Consider the following 25357-nt stretch of genomic DNA (forward strand, 5'->3'; position numbering starts at 1 on the left):
GGCCCAGCAGCGTCTCTACTTCAAGCAGAAGCTGAGGAAAGCCCATCTCCCACCATCCATTCTCACCACCTTTTACAGTGGGACTAACAAGAGCATCCTAAGTAGCTGCATCACTGTCTGGTATGGTAACTGCAGCGCATTAGATCGCAGTACTCTATAACGGATTGTGAGAGCAGCTGAGAAGATTATTGGAGTCCCTCTCCCCTCCTTATAACACCCGCTCGCTGGAGGACCCCACACAGCCTTCAAACACACTCTTCACCCTGCTGCCTTCTGGAAAGAGGTCCCAGAACATCCGGGCCCTCACTACCAAACTACGGAAAAGTTTCTTCCCACAAGCCGTCAGACCCCTGAACACTCAGTGACTGCACTGGCACACGCACACCTTCACACACGATAGTTACTTTTGCACAATACTCAGCATTTTGCACATTTCCATTGTCTTGTGTCTGTATCGTCCTGTTCTGTCTAGTTTTGCACTGTTTTGTCTTGTTTATTTTTGCAATTTATGCACACTGCACTTTATGTAGTCCTGGGTTTGTCCGTATATGTCATATATAGCACCAGGGTCTCGGAGGAACGCTGTCTCATTTCACTCTGTACAGTACCTCTGCACGTGGTTAAAATGACAATAAAAGCCACTTGACTTGACCTGTATTTTGTAGCAGTTGCTTGGAGACGAGTGCCATACAGTTCAAATGAGCATACATTCCAAAATATGCAAATTAGCCCCATACATCATAATGATGATGTTTGCTGTTCAGGGTATGAACATTCTATGCTGAAAGTTTATAAATATACAACCTCTGACTGCTTGTTTTCAGTTGAACTTTTGCAAAGCTGAGGAGATTTTGGCTGCGATCACATCAAGTCCAAAGATGTTTAAACTTCTTTTTCACAGAAAGGTAAGTTTGAAGAGACTCGCAGCACATTTCTCTGAATATTTTCTTATGGTAAATAAGCATTTTTGAAACTTTTAAGGAAGCTTCTTGGATGATTTCTGTAAAAACTGAATTTTGAATCCAAATGAAGGATATTGTATTTTCTTACCATATACTTTGTTTTATGCCATTACTGATGTTGCTTTTCTTGTTTCTAAACAGAAATCACACAAACAAAACGTGGCAGAGACGGAAAGTCCTTCTACGTCTCATCAGAGGTAAAGAAATGTGTCACTCTTTAATGCTGCTGGAGATATTTATAGCAGTGGTTTAGTTGGAGCTGTTTTATTTCCCTTTTATTGGTGTTTTGTATTTACATCTTTTACTACTTCTAGTCTTGTCTATAATTTATATTGATTCAGAGATTAGCGTTTGAAAATGTAGAGTGTAAATGTACAAAATACATGATTTTGTTCCATTACAGTTATTAATTTTTATCTGCAATCTCCAGCATGTACTCCTTGTTAAAATTTTCCACTTTGAAAAATAACATTTACACTTTTGTCCTCATCAGCATCCCGGATGCTTCTGTTGCTGAAAATGGTCAAAAGAAGAAGAGAAAATGGAGACACTTCTGCTGTTCCTCGGTTTGCTTTTACTCAAAACATATGAAATGCACTTTCTCTTTAAATTGCACTTGTTAATTTAAAGTGACTTTACTTTTTTAATAAACTTATGTTTGTTCGTCCTCTGCAGCAAACTGACAGCGATGCAGAGGCAGAGAGCAGCACTGCGAAGACACAAAAGAAGTGTCGCTGGTTTCTTTTTAAATTCTGGAAGGTATGTTTTATGGAAAGAGTCCCTGTCATCAAGCATTTACTCATCACAGTTAAATGAGAAGAATTAAGAGCAATTTAGCACATCCATGTCCTCAAATTAAGTTCAAAGATGTTTAAACGGTTTTTTTTCACAGAAAGGTAAGTTTGAAGGGACTTGCAGGATGTTTCTCTAAATATTTTTTATGGTAAATAAGCATTTTTGAATCTTTTAATGAAGCTTCATGGATGATTTCTGTAAAAACTGAATTTTGATCACAACCAAATGAAGGATTTTGTATTTCATAGGACAAACTTTAAAACTCAATTTAAAGCATGAATAAATTGTTTTTATTTTATTTAAAGATATTCCTATATATCTGCTTCATGAGCTGACAGCTCACTAAAGTGATAAATAATATGAAATAATACCAAATTTTCTAACTGGACACTTTTCATGGAGAGACTCCCTTGGTATGTTTGTTTTATGCCATTACTGATGTTGGTTTTCTTGTTTCTAAACAGAAATTACACAAACAAAACGTGGCAGAGAAGGAAATTCCTTCTACGTCTCATCAGAGGTAAAGAAATGCGCCACTCTTTAATGCTGCTGGAGATATTTATAGCAGTGGTTTAGTTGGAGCTGTTTTATTTCCCTTTTATTGGCATTTGTCTTCCACCTTGTGTATTTACATCTTTTTTACTACTTTTGGACGTCCTCCAAAATGTTTCAGCGTCAAAGCTCATGCATACATGCACATACACTGCTCAGAATCTTGACATCTTTCCTAATTTTGTGTTTGTGTTTTTACCTTTTTGGAGCAGTGTAGCACGCGGTGGGAAAAAAATAAAAAGTCAAACTGGGACTATAGACCGCTTCGGGTGAGTACACGTGGTGCACAAAGATCAAAGGTCACTTTGTCAAAGTGGAGAAAATGAATTATTTTACACTGATACTGTAAACGTTGCGCGTGTGTGTCAGGTTTCCAAACATCGGAAACACCTGCTACATGAACTCCTGCCTGCAGAGCCTCCTCAACATTGAGGAGTTCATAAGAGACATCAGGCGTCAGGGGGTTTTGTGGAGCACAGATCCAGAAGCTCAGCTCTTAAGGTGCGCTACGTCAACCTTCTACTTTCTTCAAACACCTGAAGAACAAAGAGATCTAACAGCAGAAATGTCTGTTTACCCTTCCTTTCTACAGAAGGCTTATTGATGTCAGGGACTGTCATGAGTCGACAGATTATGGCCTTAAAGATCACCACCTAAGAGCTTTTAAGAAGGCATTCAGCAATCAAGCTGCCGAATACACCGGCAGTGCACAGAAAGTGCGTCAGCTATTTGGACATTTCGTTTTTTGCTTTACCTTCTGATTTTGATGTACTGTTTTAAATCTCTCTGCTTTTCTTTCAGGACGCTCATGAATTCCTAACATTGTTCCTCAATGAGGTCAAAAGGCTCACACCTCGCCTGGAGAGGAACGCAGCTCTCCTGGGCCAAAGTTATACCTGCCCAGTAGAAGACCATCACATTTTTAAAATGGAGAACATAAGGACATGCAAGAGGTAAGCCTGTCTTTCAGAAACGCAGAGCTGGTTGCAATATTTTCATATACCTCTTTTCCACGTACCTGATCTTTACTTTAACTACGTTACTCCTGAAATGTGTAGCTGCGGTCACCACTCATCACAGCAAGAGGAATTCACCAGTTTGTCTCTTGACCTGGTTCCAGAGGGGTCTGTGATAAACATGTTAGAGACATACTTGAAGGTAAGATCACAAATTCCAATAGAGTTGTCGTATCAGCGATCTTAACACACCTTTTTTGTTAGTGTTTGTGTGTATGCGTGTGTGTGCATATGTTGAGATTTCTTTCTACCATAAAGCCTGTTTTCTCTGTGCTGTTGTTCAGGAAGAAGAAATAGAATATCGCTGTGATTGTGGAGGGACGGCCTCAGAACTGAAGTCGTCTTTTGATACACTGCCAAGGTGAGTAAGGTCACATCAGAATTGATCGACTGACCAGGTTTCCAAACTGTGGCGCATCAAATATCAGAGTTTTTCGAGACAATATTTGAGCAGTCGTTTTCTCCCATCTTCTGTTTGTGTTTGACACTCATTCTTCTTATTTTCTGCCTTGTTTGTGTTTTTTTTCTTTTCTGCCAGAGTTCTGATCTTGCATCTGAAGAGGTTTGGCTTTACACAAACCTACAAGATTCAGAAGGTGGATGACCCCGTCAGGCTGCAGAGGGACTTGGTGGTGCCATCCAATCAGGTAAAAACAGACTGCAGAACGTCTCAGGCTACGTCCACACTAGCCCGGATAGATTTGAAAACTCCGTGTCCACACTAGCGTTTTCAGTCATTTTCAAATAGTTGTGCGTCTGCATTGAAACGGCCGAAAACGCCTATGTTCCAGTCCTGCGCATGCGCAAAAGTGAGTGAGAATTACAGAATTTGAAGAAAAGCTATCCGGAGCATGTACAAACTGATATTAATCGTTTTTAGGGCTGTCAAAGTTGAGAGCAATCAAAACAACTGCTGTATAATGCACTCGGCTTATCTTTGTTTAATTGCTCACATGACTGCATCACATGACTAAAATGCGTCATCGTTTTAGAAAGTCTGCGTTTTCGAGTGTCCACACTGCGACAGGACAACTCCGTTTTGAAATGTATGCGTTTTCGAGAGCGTTTTCAAGATGCTGTGTTTTTCCTTGAGGAAAACGCCGTCTCAGTGTGGACGGGAGGTCAAAGCGGAGAGAAAACGATGTGTTTTCAAACGAAAACGCATTAGTGTGGACGTAGCCTCAGCAAATCAGCTTAATTGTGGCACTGATGTGAGACTTTATGAAACTAACACTCTTTGGATTTGTTCCTTCTCAGGGTGGTGGCTGTTATAGTATTGTCAGCATCATCAGTCATTATGGAGGCACAGAGTCAGGTAAAACAACAGACTTGTGACAAACAGAAAATGAAAACTTGCTACTTTTCAGTGAAGGACTCACACACAAAAGCTTTTGATGTTCTAAGAAGCACTAAGTCAAAATCACTGTTTGCTTGAATCAGTTGACTTCCAGAAGTTGGATTCATTTGTCTTAATGTGATTTCAGGACACTACATCTGTAGTTCTGTCCATCCTGAGGAGAGTCAGCACTCTACATCAGATCGCTGGCTCACCTATAATGACGCACAGGTGCTCCACACAACCGGATCGGCAGTTTGTGAGGAACAGCAGCACTCGGCCTACATCCTGTTTTACAAGAGAAACGTAAGAAGACACAGCATCTCATCCTGAAGTGAGAGAATTTTTAAATGTCCTGTTACCTTGTTAACCAGTTTTGTCTTCATTCTCAGTTCTGAAACAGGAAGTGGAAGGAAGGAAGGAAGTTAAGGTCATCGTCATGCTGAGAAGGAAAAGCAGTCGTCCCAGCCCACCATCGCACACTGGAGGACAAGTATAGGTAAGTATTGCCCTCAGGAGGGAGGGTCCTCCCAGAGAGCCTGGTCCTCCCAAGATTTCTTCCTCCAGGAGGGAGTTTTTTCTTGCCACCGTCGCCCCACATTCACTGGTCTCATCAGCAGGGACATTTTTAACCTCCTAAGACCTGAACTTTCATGGCATGCATTTTTAATTTCTCTGTGCCATTTGGGTTGATTGGGACCTGATGAATGTAAAAACAAAGACATCAGATTCGGACTATCTTTTTTTTGTTTCTCAAAAGAATGAGATCCACATATGAGGACATTCATTTTAAATTTCGATTGAACAGTGGCAGTGTAATGTCCTCCCTCATAAGTGGATATCAGGTTTTTGAAGAGCAAAATTTTGTATTTTGGTCTAGACAACCCAAAATGTTATGTCTACATATGTGGACACCAGGTCCTAGGAGGTTAAAACAAAATCTACTAGAGATCGTCCTTTTCTGGACCAGTGTTTGGCTTGCTCTCTGGAAACAACAAATTAGTGCTGTCAGCGTTAACGTCATTTTACCTAATGACGTTTACGCTGACAGCACTAATTTTATTGTTGTTATTAATATTATTATTCATTTATTTGTAAAATAAATTAAATTTAAAAAAACAAAGAAATGATTTAATTCTTTATTTTATTTTGTTTTATTAAAATCAAAATAACAACAAAAACAAAAATAACTAATAAAAAAATATTAAAAGTATTCAGCAGTGTTTTGTGAAATTTGTAATGAGCCTTAGTTAAGTTGATGTCACAGAAGTTTCTGAATCATTTAGATTGTTCAACAAACTGATTCACTCAGGTAAAGATGGTAAGCTGGAGCAATGGTACCCTTGGAGTTCAGTTTAAGTTTTCAGACAAATATTCCCTCGATCAGTTGCAGCTTCTGCTTTTAAATAAATGATTTAGCTGCAAATGTTTAGCTGCAGGTAGCAAAGTCCAAAAGTGACAACATTTCCACTGCAGTCTCTCCAGAAATGGCTTATAAAATTTTTACCAAATTAGACATTTATCCTTGGATCATTGACAACCCTGTAGGGTGAAAATCTTTCATTGTACCTTTTATAACATTTTAACAAGTTGCTGTCTCCTGCTGCAAGTTTCCTGTTTTGGCTGAACTTCATCAGCTCAAAAAAATTCACCGTGCTGTGGTGTACTAAATGACCTCATGTACAGGACACACTGAAGGCAGGTTTGCAGTGTTTAATTAACAAAGTCAAGATCAGTTAACAACAGCTGAACTAAAGACTTTCTTTTTCTCATCGATAAAATGAGGTCCATGCCAATGCGCTCAAATGGGACCTCCATTAATGGTGAGGGGCATAAAGGTGCTTTTTGAATGACCAGCTGGTTCACCAGCTGACACCATTGGACGCACACCATCGGCGCATATCCAAACATGCAAGAAATGCAAGATGGTGGTGCGCACAGATACAGCGGCTCTCCACTTACCCAATTTCACTGTGCAAGAAACTGCACAATGACAATAAAAAGCTCTAAGTCTAAAACAGTTTCCTGGCCAGTAAAATCGGGCAATTATTCGCTCCAGAGTTTTATGCTATTCCAGGTGACCAGCCATCGACTTGTAATGAGCCAGCTAAAACAATAATTTCTCAGTGGCTCTTCTGGCACCAACAAGTGGGTGTGTTCTTCCATCGTGCAAGTGTCACGACACACTGAACATGGTCTGAACATGGATTTTCCCTCGATATTTCTTTTCCACCAGTACTATGGGGTATTTGTGAATATCCATGACTGACCCGGCCAGGTGGCCAGCTGGTCTTTGGACAGGGTCACGGCAGTTTCAAGGGTCAACAAAATCCCTTTCACTGACAGACTGAAGGAAAGCTCCTCAAAAATAGAGGGTCTTCAAGCTCCTCAGTGGCACGAAAAGGTTTCCCGGACTCAGTGTTGTATATTTTTTTCCCAAAAGATTGAAATAGTGGAGAGAAATCAGCTTCTGAAACCATCCAGAAGACAAAGTCTCCAACTGGTTTGTGGAAGTCCAGTTTCTCCAAATTAATCAGCGGGTGAAATGTCTCTTCATGGATGGTTTTGATTCTGTTGTTATTCACGAACAAAGCCCTCAAAGCAGCATATGAAAGAAAGTCCTCTTTCATTGTTGTCTCCAGCGTGTTAAAAGAGAGATCGAGCTCAGTGATGAGTTTTGAAGCGGCTGCAGGGACTTCTCAAAGGTTTTGGCTCGAACAGTCGAAGGATGTTGTTCACAGTGGTGACACTGTTGACTGGTGATTGACAAGCACTGAGATACTAGCATGACAAACACAAGAAACATCATGACTTATTCTCCTGAGTGCCTGCAAAACAAACACAAAATCAAACTCAAAGCTTTTCTCTCAGATGCTGGTGTGGCACAATCTAATGATAAAAAAGGTCATGCTAACAGCTTTTGGAGCACAGCTGCACAAAATAACAGCTTTTGGAGCACAAAATGCATTACAGGTAAACCCAGTACCCAAACATGTTAACAAGGATAAAGAAAAAATCTGAAACAAAAGCAGGTAGTGTGGTGATTTATGTTGTGAGGATGCTTTCACTCCCATCAAAGTCACCCAGTGTTGAGAACCCAAATGAGCCCAAAAACCTCAAGTGGCTGCAACCAACAGCGAACGTCAAGAAGTGGATACTTGCATGTTGAGCCAGAAACATGCAGAAAACCCAAAAGAGGCGAGATAGCACATCTTGGTCCCACTCAGGCAGTACGAACACCTGGAAAGAGGAGCCCACAGTTCAGACCCAAGGTCACTGGTAAGGACACCAGCCAGTTATAAGTCTAGTTTTAATTTTCATTTTAGTTAGTGTTATGGCCTTTCTAAGGGTGGCCAGACCATAATATAAGGGTGATCCACCCCTGTCTGACCCCAAGCAGCACATCACACAACCAGTACAATTTTGATGGTGATTTTTTTTCACAGTGATTGAATTCTAACAAAGGAAAGGAGCGAACTATAGCTTCGGGGTGGACCCCAAAACAACAAACAAAAGGGACCGTATCTAAAGGATGTACAAAACTTATTTATGAAAAGAATAAAACCAAATGACAATGTCTTATCTCCCTAACTAAGAAAAACATGAGAAAAGGGTAATCAAATAAAAAGGCAGTCCACCCCTACATGCTCCTGTATAAAGAAACAGGTAACACAAAGCCTGCCGGTTGAGGTCCATGGCGGTGTCATCTTATATGTTGTCTCCAGGTCATTAGCCAATCTGTATGGGCCGTCCCATGGATGCACCAATCACGGAAAGGCACCTGCACACTCAGATTTACATATGAGACAACATTACGACAACAGTCGTAACATTAACTAAAAATGTTTTTCACCATCTCGTTTTAACTTCTGGTTTAGCTTCAGCTAACTAAAACTAAATGGACCTTGGAAATAATCACATCTTAATAGAGTGAACCATAGACTGTATAAAAGATAGGACCATTGCAACTTTACTGCAGCACTTCACCCTTTCACATAGTCCCAGCTCTTCTCTGTCATGTTTTATGGTGCTGCAAATGTCTTCAGTTGGTGAAAGGTTGGGCTGCTGGTGTCTTGTTGTGCTTGCTATGCATCCCTGACTCGTTTCTTCTTTCTGCATCAAGTAAGGAATGTAGTGAAAGTTCCCAAGAGGTTAAAAGCACCACTGAAAAAATGCCATCAGACCTGAGTTGGGACACTTGGATTATGGAGCTTCTGGACCAAGAGAGTGGATGGGAGCATGTGTTTAACAAGTAAGAGTATAACGTCCCCCAAAATGTCCCTAACTAAGAAAAACATGAGAAAAGGGTAATCAAATAAAAAGGCAGTCCACCCCTACATGCTCCTGTATAAAGAAACAGGTAACACAAAGCCTGCAGGTTGAGGTCCATGGCGGTGTCATCTTATATGTTGTCTCCAGGTCAAGGAGACAACCTTAACCTTAACAACCTTTCGCGTGCCACAGCTGGTTGCCGACCCCTGGACTAGACTATTTAACAATATGTTACAGATTTATGTTACAAAGAAGAAACGCCACAGAGGAGGTTTGTGGATGTAGTGAAGGAGGACATGCAGAGGGTTGGTGTGACAGACGATGCAAACAATTGCCCATTCCCACAAAGCTATGGTAAAAGCTAGCGTGAGATTGGGCTGGGTTCATTGTACTGCTGTATATGACTAGGTATTTATTTGGGAAAGGAAAAAATGAACTGAAAACAGTTACTTTCTTATGAAATGAACAAAAATAAAACCCAATGTTGTAACAATTACTGCATGGTATATAAATTAAGATTTTCAAAATAAAACACCAGGCCTCCTAAGTCCTAACTCTGGTTTCACTCATAAAACCTTATACCTTTAAAGTGGAATGGCTTTCACCTTTGAAATGCCCCAGGGTACAACTAAAACAGTTATTGTCAACTTAAACCACATTTGTACTAGTGGGCCCCCACATAGACACACATTTACTTGTCCATATTAAACCTGAAGCATAGGCCCTTTCTCTTGTTTGTACTTGTGTTCTCGTGTACTCGTGATACGTCATCAGTCGGAGACCAAGTACTGTTCCAATTCAAAGTATGCATCAAGCCGAGAACGCGAAAAAGTCCCGGATGTGTTCTCGCTCCGCCTGTTTTATCGATAAATGAACGTTTTCTTTAAATTATTTGAATATATATGAGTGCCTGTGTATAAATACACAAACAATACACATATGCTTTCAATTGTGTAATTTAAGTGATCTAGGTAGCTCTGTTTTGGAAGTTCAGTTAACGCTAGAAATGTGTTTTGGAGTTTCTACGTCCTTTAGAATTTGTACGTGCTTTTTGGAGTTTGTACGGGCTTTATCTCTAGGGGCCACTGTATATATTTATATATAAACATACATAAATAAAACCACTTTTTTTTTTTTTTACATTAGTAATTCCTTTTGTGCATAATTTTATATTGTTGTTAATAATAAATTAATTAAAGCAACAAAACAACCTGAAGAGCCGAAAGAGCCGTCTCTTTTTAGTGAGCCGAGCTGAAAGAGCCGGTTCTCTAAAAAGAGCCGGAATTCCCATCACTAATTCTTAGGACTTAGCTTCTGTGTCAGGTCCCACAGGTTCACCTGAACCTTTACCACTTGTCCCGCCCCAAAGCAGAAAAGAGTGTTTTGGACTGGCTTGTTAGTCTAGCAACCAAAGACAATACAGAGTTGAGATGACTGACATTAGATTGGTAAACAAATAAGGTGAACCTATAAAACAGTCATAAATTCAATTATGTTTAATTCTTGAGTTTAATAAACAGATAATGTCTGTTAGCAGTTAATCTGTCATTACAGTTAAATGCTGAAGCAGGAATACATTTGTTTAACACTCACAAATGTAGGACTTAGTCATTTCTACTTTAATTTCTCCATTTTCTACCTATTAAAGGATGACAAAATCGCATTTGGAGTCTGCTGTAGTTGATAGTGGTGCAAATACTTTCACAACCACAAGTCAAAGGTTTTTACACTTAATTTGTCTTGTTTTTCAATACATCAGTATTTTAAAATACATTGTTATTTATCATAAAAAAGAGCAGCATTGATGAGTAATGTGCTAGTTTTCTGTGGTGCCATTTTCATCCTTGTACTACTGTGGTAGTGAAATATACTTTAGAAATGTGCTATAATAATGCAGTTCTTTAACTTGGAGTTGGTCTTGTATGGTTTAACCTTTTTTTCCTGTGTGTTCGCATTTGTATTGTAACATTTATTCTGTAGCGATATCTCCCAGGTGGCGTCTTTGGTCTCCTTCCTTGCTGTTTTCTGGTAGTGACCTCACCCAGATAGCTGTAGGATGGTCACTCACAAGCTGAACACAAATATTTCTTTTAATCTTTGCTGCCATTGTATTAAACTTGATTTATGAATTTATGTATTCAGTCAACACAAATTCCAAGCAGGTAAAAAGCTTTGGAGCTCAGCAGCAGTCAGAAGAGCTTGATGAGGTGAGGAAGAAGTTACTGCCTCTGTCAGTGCGCCCCAGGGTGGCTGTGGCTACAGTGTAGCTTGCCATCACCAGTGTGTGAATGTGTGTGTGAATGGGCGAATGACTGGATGTATAAAGCGCTTTGGGGTCCTTGGGGACTAGAAAAGCGCTATACAAATACAGGCCATTTACTGTTGTCCTGGAGTAACTGTAACCCACATAATTCCCTGAGGAATTATTAAAGTATTCTGATATTAAAATCAAACATGAAATGCATTCAAAGACAGAACAGAAAATATTCACAAGCAAATAAAATAATATATTCAATAGTTGTTTTTTGTTTTATCTTTCAAATCCTGTTTATAAATTGGCTTTAGCCTGTGCAGCATCACAACTCAGGTGAGTTCTAAAGAACTCCTCTATCTTCTTCCACAGGTGGATCTCTGCTGCTGCGTGGGCCCTGGGCTCCCCTCCCCACACCACTGAGAAGCTAAGCATCCCATGGAAAGCAGAGGAACAGAAGGGTCCATAGGGTGGCTCCAGCAAATGTCCAGCTCCAGGATAAAAAATAGTCTCAAAGTTCTCCTTCCCACGACGCTTCAGTCTCTCCACCATCTGGTCCATGTAGGCCTTGCTGTCCCAGTTGAGGTCATCCTCTGCAGCCACAAAGAGAAACTGGCTCTTGGCTCGTTCAATGGGGACGAGGCTTCCTTTGTTCTTCTCTTCCAGGGGATCTTCAGTAGCATACTTGATAAGGTTTGCTCCAGACTTGGTGGTAATCACCTTGCTGAAGTCAAACATTAAGGGTGAGAGGATCTGCTGTTTCTTGTAGTAGAGGGGAGTGCCCACACTGGCACTGGTGCCATTGATCCAAACTAAGGCCTCCACACCGGGCACGAATGCAGCAAGAGAGAGCGCGATATCTGTTCCCTTTGATCTTGATATTATGCCGACTCCTTTACTGCCCGCCTGTGAAATAACACACAGAGCTCAGAAACCGGCAATTCCAAAGTATTAAAAGTTGTGACCTGCTGGGCATTTAAACTGGAACAGTTTAAAGAAAAAAATGGGTGTTCTGGCACATAACTCGTAACTACACATAACTAGGACTCCCTAAAGCAGTGTCTCACTTTTTGCCAAGCAATTCTTCAAACCTGACTGATTTTTAACCAGTTCACTGCATTTCACAGACTACGCATGCAATCATTCCCCCCCCTCCCAAAAAAAACAAAAACATTTGCTTCACATTCGGTCTGAACACACAGTTACATGGGTTCTTGTAAAGTTACGCTGCTAGCTTAAGTGTCACCCACTGGACCCACCTTGGGGTGGTGGCGTAAGAAATCCACGGCTTCTTTAAAGGGGTCCAGATGTATCTCTTTCATATTTTGTCTGTCACTGAACACAGCAATCGTGAGGACCAGAAACCCTTTGTTGGCCAGCAAACAGGCTCTTTTCTCAGACATGAAGGTGCCCAGATCCAGCACAGCAGGGAACGGACCTTCTCCTAGAACACAGACAACAAAAGTTTCATGTAAGTAGGTTATAATCATGCATAATGTGAAACTTTAACCTAAAGCCCTACAATAAAAGATCCATATTCAACACTTCATCTATGTTTTCCAGTTTAAATATGAATTAAAATGTTTTTCACTCATGTATCGTGATTTTTGGTGTAAGTTTCATCATATAGTTTCATTACAGCCCAATTAGTGCTGTATTTTATGATCTCAGAGGTGTTAAACACATTTTTTTTATATTTAAGGATACTTTTAAATAACTTCCCAAAGTAGTACAATAAGTACTTCTACAAAGGATACAGCTGTGCAAATATGATTACAGCTAATATGACAAGCCACCCCCTCCTCTGTCCTCCAGATGCATTTTAGGAACTGAGACATCTTTTAAGACATCTGTTATTAATCTCTGTCTCTCTTCCACAACATGTCTTCTATCCTGTCTTCCTTCTCTCACCCCAGATGGCCCCGCCCCTCCCTGAGCCTGGTTCTGCGGGAGGTTTCTTCCTGTTAAAAGGCAGTTTTTCCTTCCCACTGTCGCCAAAGTTCTTGCTCATAGGGGGTCATTTGATTGTTGGGTTATTCTTTGTATGTATTATTGTAGGGTCTGCCTTACAATATAAATACTTTGAGGCGACTGTTGTTGTGATTTGGCGCTATATAAATAAAATTGAATTGAAATTGAATCAAGAAAAGTGATGTACCCTTTGCAGAAAATATACCTTCGCCACCTGTTAAAAAAAAAAAGGGGGCCCACTGTAATGATAGTGAATACTTCTAAGTGGAAAACCACATACAGTACCTGGGGGTGTAAACAAGACTCCTCGTATGTTCCCCTCTTTGACTGGGTCCCGACTGACCCCGTCTCCCATCAAAAACCTCTCGTTTGTCTCTTCTGCCAGTATCCTGCCATCCGCCTCCTGCTCATGCACAGAAAACTTCACCACGTGAGGGTTCAGAGCTTTGTTCTTGAAGAAGTACTTGTGCAAAGTGTCTGCCTTCAGTGACTGCAGCAGACCCATGGGCTGCACTCCAACGTAGCTCCCGTTGAGTGAGGGGTCTCGGTTCAGGTCGACCTCTCCGCCATCATCTGCCCTGTAAGTGGCTGAAGAGCCGAACACCACTTCTCTCTCGTCGGTCGATGTGGCTCTGATTGTGACTACCTGCCTTGACCGCAGCCCGGCCACTTTCAGCTGAACGGGCTCATCAAACAGACACCTGGTGCTCGGCAGCAGCCTCAGCCTGACTTGGGAGGACATCTTTTCTGAAAGATCAAAGACTGAACTCCATGAATGTTCAATATTTGGACAAATGGGTCATTGCAAGGAAAATAAAAAAGAAACATTCTTGGAATGCTTCCCACTCGACACCATCAGAATCAGATCTTCTTTTTTTTTAACTTCAATATATTTGAGGACGCAATGCTACATACTATGTAGATTACTGGAGTTACAGACCAGAAAGTATACAGTGTTAGGTCAAAATGTGGCACTTTTTAATGTCCCAGCATTTTTTAAATCTCACAACTTTTTAACCACATGAAATTTTAAAGGCTGAAAATTACATTTCAGCTTTGTTACAAACAGCAACCTATTTCATTTTAATTCAGCTGTCTACTGGGATATATCAAAATTTTCAGTAGTAAAACTTCATAAATTTAATGCCAATGATGCAGAGAAAAAGAAACAAGCAATAATACACTGGGTATTTTTCCTGCTCTGATCAGTCACTGGAGAAAACTCTCACAGGTGCATTTTGATGACCTTTCACATAGTTACTGGATGTGAAAGGTCATTTTTTTCCCTACATTCTAGTGTCCAAAGTAATTTTCTAAAGCAGGGATTCCCAAAGTGTGGGCTGGGGCCCTCTGGTGGGCTGTAAAGATACTGCAGGTGGACCACAGTATTAACAGAAATTCGGTTTGGAATTACTCGGAAGTATGTGTAGTTACATGTTCATACAAGTTAATTTACTTATATAAAAAGTGAATTCGAACTGGTAGTACGAGGTGGTTAGTTTGTGATATTATTCATTACTGTGACCTTAATTTTCTGCTCATGTATTTAAATTTGTATCCCTGTGGCAGGCGGGGTCACACACTGGCCTTAACATTATGCATATGATTGGGTAACAATAGCAAATTATAGCCCGAGTTGTTTATGTTTGTTTTGTTTTCAAGGAAACATATACATTTCTTTTGTATTTTAATTAGAGGGAGGATTTCAGATTGGGTGGGCCCCGCTAGGTTTTCTTTTTTTAAATGGGCTGCAGCACTCTCGACTTTGGGAGTGGCTGTTCTAAAGCATCGTTTTCTCACTGATGGCAGTTTGTTCTTGGATCCTGATGATGTCAAAGAGTGCGGATATCCTTAATATGTTGTGGTGGAAGATTCTGTCTGTTTTAATTTGATATGGCTGAATGGAAGGCTCCATAGCATCACGTCTTTATATAATCCTCTATTACAAGATATACTCGACTGTACAGATTGTTTTGTCTGATTGTATTCTGTAATCACGGCGGGTATATACCTTGTTTCTATAAATGATTCTGTGTTTGCTATTATTATTTTCTGTTGTTGCGCTCTGCGTTGTTCTTTGACCTCTTTGCAAATGCAAATTAAAATCTCTTCTAAATTCTGATGCTCAATTTAAACTCAGCAGGCCACTGGATGGCTAAATAGATGTCTGTATTAACAATCAGTTAAACAGGTGTTGAACCTACGCCCAGTGCTCCGACATGCCCTTGGATCATGTCCATGCAACAACCAATCTCCTCTCAATTAATTCACACAGGCGGACAGATCCAAGTTTTTTTAGGCTAAAGGTCGTTTAAATATTTTTGCGCTTCTACCCTAGGTTTTGTGGTAGTGCGTCTTCTTCGTTGGTGATTATTGTTAAACAGAAAAGAAACAACCTTCCATAAATGTATTTTTGAATTTACTATTAGATTGTATCGTGCATTTTAATACTGAAACAAACAAGAAACAAACAGAGGGAAGCGCAATTTCCCATATAATGCCATCATAGTCGACTTTCTTCAGCAAGATGATAGTCAAAGTAAATTTACAGTCTAGTGAAATTATGCTTGTAGTAAACGTCAAAATTCACCAAAGGAAAAAGACTACCAAAAAAATTTAGGGTAGAAGCGCAAAGAAATTTAAGCGCGGTGTAACGCAAACGCAGTAAAACTAAAACAGTAAAGTTACTTGCTCCCTTTGGAAAAAAAAAAATCGCACTTTTAATTAGTTTACCGGTAAGTCTGAAACTATACTGGAGAATCTGGGTAAATCTTCCAGAAAATAAACTATACTTTAAATAGTGCTAAACTTCTGCAGAGATCTCCACGCCAGCTCTGACGAAGGTATTCGCTGTGCAAAAGAAGAAGCGTATTTTATATACACTTTCAAAACATCTGAGCACAGACGCATAACTGGGAGTGGCCTGCATGTCTTCAGATTTTCTTCTCTGTCTTAAAAACAAAACTTACCGAGGCGGATGGATTCAATTACTGTTTTACTAAATCGGGTTAATCTAAAGCACGTTGTTCGCTCTCTCAGACTCCAGACCCCTTCCCGATCAATGCGCGTCATGACGAAGTCTGCGCAGACTCTGTTCTGTTCAGCTCTCTGCTGGAATATATTTTGGTAAATAAGCACCAATGTTACTGAGTGACTGCAGTAGTAAAACTGTTGAATCCAGCTAATGTAATGCTAAATGGTGTCCGGCAGAGGGCGCTGAAACCGTCTAACAGGCTGACACGGGCTAAGCAGGTGCGTTAGGGTAAGCAAACGTCCAGGTGTGGGATAGTACAGATTTTTTACACCCATGTCCGGATATTGAGATAATACCCCACATTTTAATTGTCTTTAGTTTACACTATTCAGCACAACACACAAATCTCAAAGTAAACCTTAGAAAAAACATCTATAAGTTCTCCCCACTGCAATTAAAAGTTGATACACAGAATAGAAAAAGAAATTTGAAATGATAGTTAATCCACAGAGACTTCGGACACTGGGCACCTAATTTTTTTTCATTTTCTTTAATCAGCAGAAGATTTTTCAGCTGTCCTGATAGGATCAGTTAGATTTTTCACAAAATAAACTTGCATTCAACTTACAGTTTCTGAAAAAAAGGCCTTTCTATGCTTGTCTCATTATTTGCAGTGCTTAATATCATCTAAAGATTCAGAGAGGCTCAAGCAGCACATGCAGTGATTTCAATGATTGATTCTGTCATGAAAATCACTGCGCTCAGGAGCACTTGCAGGCCTTTCACCTTTCAGGTTGAAAAGACTTATTGCACCATCAAACAAAAAATACACAAAAACTACACTGTCCCAACAATATTCCTCCCCCAGAAGCACAGCAACGGGTCTGTTCCCAAACATTTAACAGTAGTTTCCAAAAGAAGTGGGGATGCTACACTGGCCCAAGTGTTCTGAGACATGTTGCTGCCAGGAAATTTAAACTGACATTTTTTCCCCCTCAAAGTTCAAACACTTGATGTTTTTTGTGCTGTGCTGTGAAAAAAATATAGAATCATTGCATTCAGTTCCTATTTATATTCTACTCTGCATCACAGCGTCTTTGGAATTAGGAAAACATTTTATGATAATTTTTTTATTTTAATCTTCAAGTTAGATCAAAAGAAGAGGGCAGAGTCCAGTAGTTCATTACAACCACCAGAAAAAAAATTGTGAAAAAAAAGTGAAAAAGGAAAAACTGAGTTATGTAAAAATACTTGGAACAGTTGCTATAATTTCCCCCTTCACTCTTTCCTGATAGCATAATAGAATCTGTATTTTGGAGATATGATGCAATGAAATGAAAGTGTATGCAGCAAGGACACAAATGACTCCACTTCTGAGTTGAGCATTATTGTGATTTAATTCACTATGTCTTATATCACAAAGAAAGTCTTTAAAAATGCAGACTAGAATTTCTGTATATAAACTGTACACAAAAAGCAAGGCACTATACAATCAGATTCTTCAAGCTGCTGTTTCTCTCCTAATGAAACTCTCAGGTGCCCAATAAACCAGGGTCACTTCAGCAGTTTTGAGCAATATGAGTTACCTATGAGGCCTGGCAGCATCCAGACAGTGTGGACAGAAGAAGTGACGACTTTCCTTACAACATCTGACACGACAGGACTCGTTTTTACATAGATACAAAGTCACAGGCGCACCTACACACAGTTTTACGCAAATTAACGTTGCACACAAACATTATATACAGTCGCACACATACACAACCACAGCATGGCACTCTGACAACAAGCGTCCAAGTCTTTTTCTTTGACGAGTCCATAAGCGGTGATTTTAGTGCTATGACACACATAAAAGCCATGTATGCAACAAAGCCAGGTGTCTTTTTTTTTTTAACCTGCTTGTTATACCGCTTGAATTTCATTTTGTTAAGTAACGACAAAGTTGAGAAGTAAAACATCACTATAAGCGAGGCGAGTGCATCTCCAGTCTCATTCTCCTCGTATCAGATCAAAAGCAGGTTCATCTCTCTGCGGCTTCTTCTCGCATCTCCCTCTTGACTGTCCTCTCTTGTACCTCTTCACGTACCAACTCCTATTAAAAACACGATTAAAACAGTCCTTTGGCCTTCTTTAAGTTCACTTGCTTCCACCCTGGCAGACGTTCATATTCCTCTCTCTTCACCTCCAAAGCTTTCTGGGGTCAGAAAAAGAGACAAACGTTTCAGAAGAGAACACAGGCAGTGTGATAGGATCATCACTGAATGCCAAGCACAGCCTCAGAGAGGAGAGATGGCAATTTAACTCTAACTAATAATGGTTCAACATGATCAATATTGTTGTTCGGTGACAAAATTCAGCCTTTGTTTTATACTAACACACCCTGAATGTGTTAAGTTTTGTTAGCAGGTGCATTTGATGAAACACTGACTGTCAAAGCACCAAAAAATATAATTTGATAAAAGTCTAAGACAGGAAACATTTAAATGTCTCTCTTATCATGTTTAGTTTCAGTCTTCTTGTGTAGGTATGCCTTTTTCCTACTTCCTGTTTTACTCTGAAGGTTAGTTTATTCACATGATCATTGATTTTGCTTCCTAATTCTATCCTTTGTGCCTATCTGCCCAACCCTAATTAGATCAAGCTGTTTTAAGCATCCACAGCTTCATGTTTGCATAAAAGCTTCTTCAGATGTCTGATGTGCCCTACGTCGGTCTCTGTGGATGCAAATCCTTTCTCCTTCCTTGTTATTCAGCCTCACATCCCACTTCTTCTTTGCAAACCTCTTCCTTGGAATACTCTTCTCTGTTTCCTGTATCCTTGTTCTCTTTCCTGTGTCCAGATGATAGACCAAACACCTTTTTGGCTGGCTATCTATCTATCTTCACCTTTGCAATGAAAATTCAGGAGATCAGCGTCTTTAGAAGTGCTCAAATCACCTGATCAATCATGTTTGATTGAGTGAAGCTCCAGCGCCATATCTGCAGGATGTTGTCCTTTGCACTTTGCACTGGATCATTTCATGGATAAACAGATGAGTAGGTGCTTAGTGATTATACATTTTTTGGTACTTTCACAGTGAGATGTTTCAGAGCGCACAATTTTCAGAAAAGTTCAGTTTAATATAAATAGGAAAACAATATTTTTAAATATTTTCTTGTACAATCACATCTGCTAATTCACTGATTCTCTAACATGACGTGATATCTTGTGCCCTGTGGGGAAACAAATCAACTCCATCCAGTGTTGGTGTTTTTTCATGCCTCCATGTTGTGCTCCACAGACAGATAGTGAGTCAGACTGCAGTGCAGATAACAGTGAATCACTAAAGAGCATTTATTTGCACTGAGAGGAAAGGTAGAAGTTGTGTGCGTGCGTGCAAAGAGAAAAGCTGCAGGAGCAGAGAAGTGTGGAAGGAGTGCGGCATGGTCGGAGAGATAAACTGCAGCTGCGCAGATAAAACCTGTCAATTATCACAAGAGCATAAACACATCATTTCAAAGTCTAAACCCGCTCCCACCAAGGAAAACATCAAGAGATAAGCGACCTCTTAACGCACTAGGATGTAACTAATTATTATTAATTATAACATTACATAAAATCCATAATTTCCTGATGGTTTTTTTCTATACAATATTAGTAAATAGTGACAAATAATCCTGATGCGATTCTGAGCAATACTGGGTGTTTACAGGTACAGAGAATATATATTTAAGGCTTTTAATACTTTTTACTACTTTATATACAATTTGAGACCAAACATACAATGAAAATATACGTCTATCCAGGCTGAGTTTAAGAACGCCTGCTAGATGTGTTTATTAATATTAAAATAACATGAAAATCTCACGTTTTTTCTAAAATGAAATCTCATTCTCCTCCGTCTGAAGCAAACTAAATGCAGAGTTTAGATTTCTTTCCAGCCACTAGCTTCAACATCGATGACTAACCATCCTTGTCAAGCTATTGACAGGTCATCGTCATCATCATCTTTAGGGTTTTACTGCTGTAAAAATGGCACCTCACTTGGTCTAAGAATTTTGTATTTTTAAGATGTGCAGGTATGAGTTAAAGGTAGCCTACAGTGGATTTACCATTATGGGCACACCCTGAATGAACATGAAAAGTTTAGCCTATCTATAAATCCCGTCCTACATAAGATCATTTAGGAAAAAGAAAATAATGTAATAATTTTTAAGTCCTGTATGTAGGATATTTAAGGGGTTGTAAACTATGAATGTTTTATGTCATTTATAATAAGAAGGACTTTAGAAGCACATTAGAGTTATAGCTTTAACTCTGAGGTATTAACTGAAGTGTATAAAAGTACACACTTACAGCACATACCAATCAAATCCTGAATTCTCTGACTGATTCAAGTGGTCAGTTGTAACTTTTCATCTTTTCTCCCAGCAGAGATGGAAGCTAATTTTGGATCATGTGTCATTTTGTATTTGTTGTCTCCTGTGTGAAGGAGTTGAAGTGCCAAGTCCTTTGTGATTGCAGCTTTTATAAAGTACTGTCTAACAGCGTAAGGGTGTTTCTGGATGATCTTTTCAGACATAATCGTGCAGCCAAGCACAACCTTTCCTCCTCGACCAGCACCACACTCAAGAGACAGGAGTGATTTTTTTTAAACACAGCGCTGACGTGCTCGAGAGAAGGACGGGTCATCAGTGCGGATGAGTCACACGAGCATCTCTTCTTACCTGAATCCACCTACAAACTGGTCTGTAAAGTGAGAGTTAGATGGTGTTAGATGGATTTTAATGACTGAGGGTTAGTTACTGTGTACAGTTCTGGTTTTCCACCATTTATACTTGTTGATGTACCTGCTACATATCTGCTCAAATCACTGATGTGAATCACTGAGGTTATTTTTGCTTGTGCCAATAAAAAAAAAAAGAAAGAGAAAATATGCACCAGATAAAATTGGCTGAGATCTATTTCAGAATTGTCTGTTTGTGCATCTTTGCAGCACTTCCAGTGTTGCTGCTGTTTTCTCTTTGCTTTCTGGAAGCTTCATTCTGTAAGTATATCTGCATGTATGCTTCTCAAAATGATGGAAGAGGACAAAGACGAAAAAGAGGCAAAACTGGAGATTAGCAGGTCATTTTGCTGGTGTGGCTCCTTTCAATTGTCTGTCTGTGGCCTCACATTCAGGCTTTTTGCACTGAAAGTCCCCTCTCAGAGGCCTCAGGACTTTACACCTGAACTGTGCACTGCCACTCTCATCCTGGGGACGATCCTCCTGTTTAGCCTCCAGGTTACAGACCGAAACTCAAAACTTGTAAGACAGGACAGATTGACAAAGAAGTTGTCTGCTGTCTATGTAAGTCTGAGGCTGATGGTGAAATTGCAAATGCACACTTGTAAACGGCCAGGGAACTTCCAGGGAACAAACCAAACAGATACAGTTTTTGCTTTTTATAGGTACAGTCAGGCAACATTTTCCTGTTTGCCACAGTGTTAAAATGTCATCAGCTATATTTTCTTTCTCATCAATAAAAGATAACTAAGTGAAAATGTCACTTCAGAAAAAATGCCTCACTGTGTCAAAAAGCTGCTACTATAGATATTACACTTCTACTTTAATTAGGTCACAGGTAAGTCATGTGACTAATTTGATTTCAACTGAGCTGTCATTGTTATCAGATTTAAAAGTTATAAAAAAAAAATCTGGTAAAAGGAAAGAAACATGCTGATTTTTTTGTGTGACTAAAACGCTGCCAACAAAAACTTCAAAGCAAAAGTAAAATAGTTTTTCTTCACTTTACTGACCTCAAAGTCCTGGTCAGACAGGTAGAGCTCCAGGCAGAGTGGGTCAACTCCCTCTGGCAGCGGCCGGGCCTGCAGCTGAGCCAGAGGGAAGGTGTTCTGACAGAGCCGGGCCAACACGTCCTCCACCAGGATGATCTGGTTACACACCTCCGCCTCCTGCAGCCACAACAGAGCATGCACAGGCTCCTTTGTAGTAATTGTGAGAAACCGCTTTGTATCAGTGAGGAAGGAAAAATATAGCATAATCTAAATGTTAATCACATTTTCCACTTTGGATGAGGGCATATAAAAAAGGAGGTGCAGGAAGAAAGGAAGTTTTATTAAATTTTTTATTTCTTTTTATTTGGGACGGAAAAAGATGTTTTAAAAGAAGGATGAAGGGAGTCACAATAGCTTGTTTCGGACATGAAACTGACCTGAGGGGGTGCAAGGCTGAGTATAAACTAAATATGAATTACTTTGAACATGAATATGGAAAGCTATTGCAGTGACGTCCAAGAGAAAAAGTATAGGATAACAATATGTCTTGCTCACTTTCTCTGTAATCTCAGCCACGTCCTCTCTGTGCTCCCAGCTGGGAAACATGTTGGTGAAGGTGAGCGGCTCCAGGCCAGCGTGGATCAGGTATGACTTCTGAGGCTTCTTCTCATTCCTCTCTGCAGGAGAAAATCAGCACAAGGTTCTCATTAAATCACACATTAACCTTTTCCTAATGTTTTTCTTTTCTGCTTTTAAAGTTTCTGGATGTTTGCCTCACGTTTGCAGTACTGCAGCACAGTCTCCATCGCGCACTTCCTGTCTGCATCCCAGCGGATATGAGCAGAGCCAGTCCTCTCGCTGTCCTGAGGCCACCAGCCCTGCCACAGGTAAACCTCATGGAAGTTATCCACCAGGAACAAAGCTGTGCCAGAGACATAAGATACAGTAAGAAATATGCGGTGTAATCTGCATAGTTCTGGATTTGTAGTTACGCATCTACATTTTAAAGTGTTCCCCCCCCCCCCCAAATGATCCTTTAAGTCTATGCGAGCATCAGTGTGAGGATAAAAAAGACAATGAGATTTGAAAGTGTGTCTTTCATTTTGCAAAAAATCAGTTCCTAAATAACATCTCTTCATCTTGTTTTTGCAAGGATGTGAGAAAGAGATGATGGGATGAAGCTATTTTTATATCCTCACTCTCTCTGGCACCATCTTGGACAGATACAACTGATCTCATTCTAAAACACTGACGTGTTCTAAAGGTTCAGGTTGTAGAAATGTACATAGGTGTATATTTTACTCAAATGACACAAGATTAAACTAAATGAAAAGAAAAACAACCTTTGAGCTGAGATGATGAATATGAATACTCTTGCACATTAGAGCTCCCACAGTACAGTTTATGCATGTATTTTGTCCACAAATAATTCAACATAATTAAAATAAAACTGTTTTCATAACAGCTCAGCTGCTCATTTTATTCCCCAGCAGTCAATAAAAACATTGGTCTTCATTCACAAACAGTGTGTTCTCACAAATCTGTTCTTAACTGTGCAGATGAACAAATGACGCACAAACCCTGAATCGTCCAAAAAATGAACAGTAATGAATTGTGGAAATGAATAAAGAATTACATAAATGCACATACATCAGACAGATATGCTTCACCACTTTTTCTACCTCTAGGAAGGTTCCCTATATCCAATCACTGGATACTTTATTAGGTATACTCAGCTAGTAGTGGGTTAAACAAGACGCTGAAAACATTCAGAGATTTTGGTCCATATTGATAATGACAGCATCACACAGTTGCTATAGATTTTAAATGAGGTGGATGGCATGTCTATCTAAAACACTCCTGTTTCCTCACTCGAAGCTTATGGAGCAAGGATGGATGGAAGCCTTAACTAGAAGAATATAAATCCCCACCCGCCAAACGTTTGTGTTTCAGTCTCACCAGGTTGAGGTGCATTGTACAGATCTTCCTGCAGGAAAGGCAGCGAGCTGACCAGGTCTGGAGCTCTGGACGGGTGGAAAAACTCATTTGCTACAAAATCTCCAGATGTGCTGCTCAGCTGGAAGAGCCGTGGGGTGAAATTGAATTTTCCTGGATCTGACAAACAACAAGATACATCATCCTTCTTCGGATGATGACCAGTGTAGGTGTGGAGAGCTTTAGACTACACCTCATGATTTAATATTTTGTTAAACATTGGAAAAAAAAATCAAACCTGTTATTTCTGATTTCATTTATATATTTTTGATAAACAATTGTTGTTATTGTTAATTCCTAAAAAAATAAAAATACTGCAGTTTGTGAAATACTCTAAAATCTTATATTGTAGAGTAAAGAGCATTAGGTCTTTACATTAAAACAGTCATTCCCAAATTCAAGAATCCTGTGACCTCTTTAAAAACCAAAAATTCCCATGAAGTCCACCCAATCTTAAATCTTCAATTCAAAACACAAGAGAAAGTGATGTATTTCTTTGAATGTTTTAATACTAAAAAAACAAGAAACACAAGCTGTTGACTATGAACTGCTAATGCTACCCAGTCATATGCATAGTCACACTGAGCTCATGTGTTATGACTAATGTGTAACCCACCTGGCACTGGGACACAAAATTCAATGCATAAGCATAAAATTTAGGTCAGAGTAATATTTGCAATAACACAAACTAACTGTCTTTTATTACCAGTTTTGATTCACTTTTTATATAAACGAATATAAATATGTAACTGTACATACTTGTGAGCAATTTCAAACTGAGTTTCTGTTATTACTGTGGACCACCTGCAACACCGGGCCCACAATTTGGGAATCACTGCCCTAGAGTAAAAATCACATTGAGGCTTGAGTTGGTTATAAATAAAATAAAATTGAACTAAATTGTTATTAAGCCATCATAAGGGCTTTTAAAAAGGTTAAAATTTGACCTACAGATAATATATTCATGCACTTTATTGTGCAATGTACAAGAATGCAAAAGAGCAATTTTACTGTGTGGTAGTATAAGCAAGTATGCTGTATGAATTTTATTGTATGTATTGAATTCATAATGTGAGCTAAAAAAGATATTTTTAACTTTACTAGAAATGATATCAGTTATAATTACAGTTACTGCTGCAGCAGTGTGGCAATGGTAGTATAAGTGATGCTAGGAAACAACAATGGTGTTATAACAATGCATTGTTAAGCAAATTTCAGACAAGCTGAGTCTATGGTGTCAACACATAAAAACGCTGTTTCCTGTACCTTGAAGCATGCAGTCATAGGCTTTCCTGTCTTTTCTCCCCAGAGCCTCCCAGAAGCCTGGAGGCTCCACCCCCTCATCACACTCATGGATGGTCACTTTGCTGCTGCTGTGGAGACCTGCTTCCAGAGGACATCTGAAAGCAGCAAAGAGAGAAATGATATTCAATTCTCAGATGAGAGTGTAAAATGAGGAAACACTGTCTTTATAAA

At 39.6% G+C, this 25357-nt stretch overlaps 3 protein-coding genes across 11 annotated transcripts in view; 1 reads left to right on the top strand and 2 right to left on the bottom strand.

Moving 5' to 3' along the window:
* The first annotated feature begins 779 nt into the window (after positions 1–779).
* On the top strand, positions 780–5675 carry LOC147307974 (ubiquitin carboxyl-terminal hydrolase 37-like). 2 transcript variants are annotated; one of them, XM_086272708.1, is made up of 15 exons: positions 781–905; positions 1104–1159; positions 1456–1528; positions 1638–1721; positions 2222–2277; positions 2522–2578; positions 2679–2810; positions 2902–3025; positions 3111–3262; positions 3368–3467; positions 3610–3686; positions 3864–3972; positions 4583–4640; positions 4810–4967; positions 5054–5675. In XM_086272708.1, the coding sequence occupies exons 1-15, from the start codon at positions 879–881 to the stop codon at positions 5057–5059; spliced, it is 1269 nt and encodes a 422-aa protein (XP_086128834.1). In that variant the 5' UTR covers positions 781–878; the 3' UTR covers positions 5060–5675. The 2 variants fall into 2 exon arrangements, with proteins under 2 accessions (XP_086128833.1, XP_086128834.1); XM_086272707.1 differs by lacking the exon at positions 5054–5675 and having other exon boundaries at positions 780–905; positions 4810–4994.
* Positions 5676–10318: 4643 nt separating this feature from the next.
* Positions 10319–16257, bottom strand: LOC147307975 (acyl-coenzyme A thioesterase 1-like). Of its 2 annotated transcripts, none has more exons than XM_086272596.1 (4): positions 16125–16257; positions 13441–13902; positions 12435–12628; positions 10319–12090 (listed from the first exon to the last, which is right to left on the bottom strand). In XM_086272596.1, the coding sequence occupies exons 1-4, from the start codon at positions 16225–16227 to the stop codon at positions 11482–11484; spliced, it is 1368 nt and encodes a 455-aa protein (XP_086128722.1). In that variant the 5' UTR covers positions 16228–16257; the 3' UTR covers positions 10319–11481. The 2 variants fall into 2 exon arrangements, with proteins under 2 accessions (XP_086128722.1, XP_086128723.1); XM_086272597.1 differs by having other exon boundaries at positions 10323–12090; positions 12444–12628.
* A 1250-nt stretch (positions 16258–17507) lies between these two features.
* svilb (supervillin b) overlaps positions 17508–25357 on the bottom strand; it is a 52002-nt gene continuing 44152 nt past the window's right edge. For 4 of the 7 annotated variants that reach the window (XM_086272573.1, XM_086272571.1, XM_086272577.1 and 1 more), the window contains 6 exons: positions 25148–25281; positions 23846–24001; positions 22665–22808; positions 22442–22563; positions 21908–22093; positions 17508–18323 (listed from right to left, as the gene is read on the bottom strand). In XM_086272573.1, coding sequence (XP_086128699.1) covers positions 18237–18323; positions 21908–22093; positions 22442–22563; positions 22665–22808; positions 23846–24001; positions 25148–25281 — 829 coding nt within the window. In that variant the 3' untranslated portion in view covers positions 17508–18236. The remainder of the gene's footprint in view (positions 18324–21907; positions 22094–22441; positions 22564–22664; positions 22809–23845; positions 24002–25147; positions 25282–25357) is intronic. The other 3 variants (XM_086272575.1, XM_086272578.1, XM_086272572.1) reach the window with 1 other exon arrangement.

This window comes from Aulonocara sp. 'chitande type north' Nkhata Bay, linkage group LG18 (genome assembly GCF_057382095.1).
Source record: "Aulonocara sp. 'chitande type north' Nkhata Bay isolate Kocher_YH1m ecotype deep benthic linkage group LG18, A_spYH_male_GT1.1, whole genome shotgun sequence".
Lineage (NCBI taxonomy): Eukaryota > Metazoa > Chordata > Actinopteri > Cichliformes > Cichlidae > Aulonocara > Aulonocara sp. 'chitande type north' Nkhata Bay.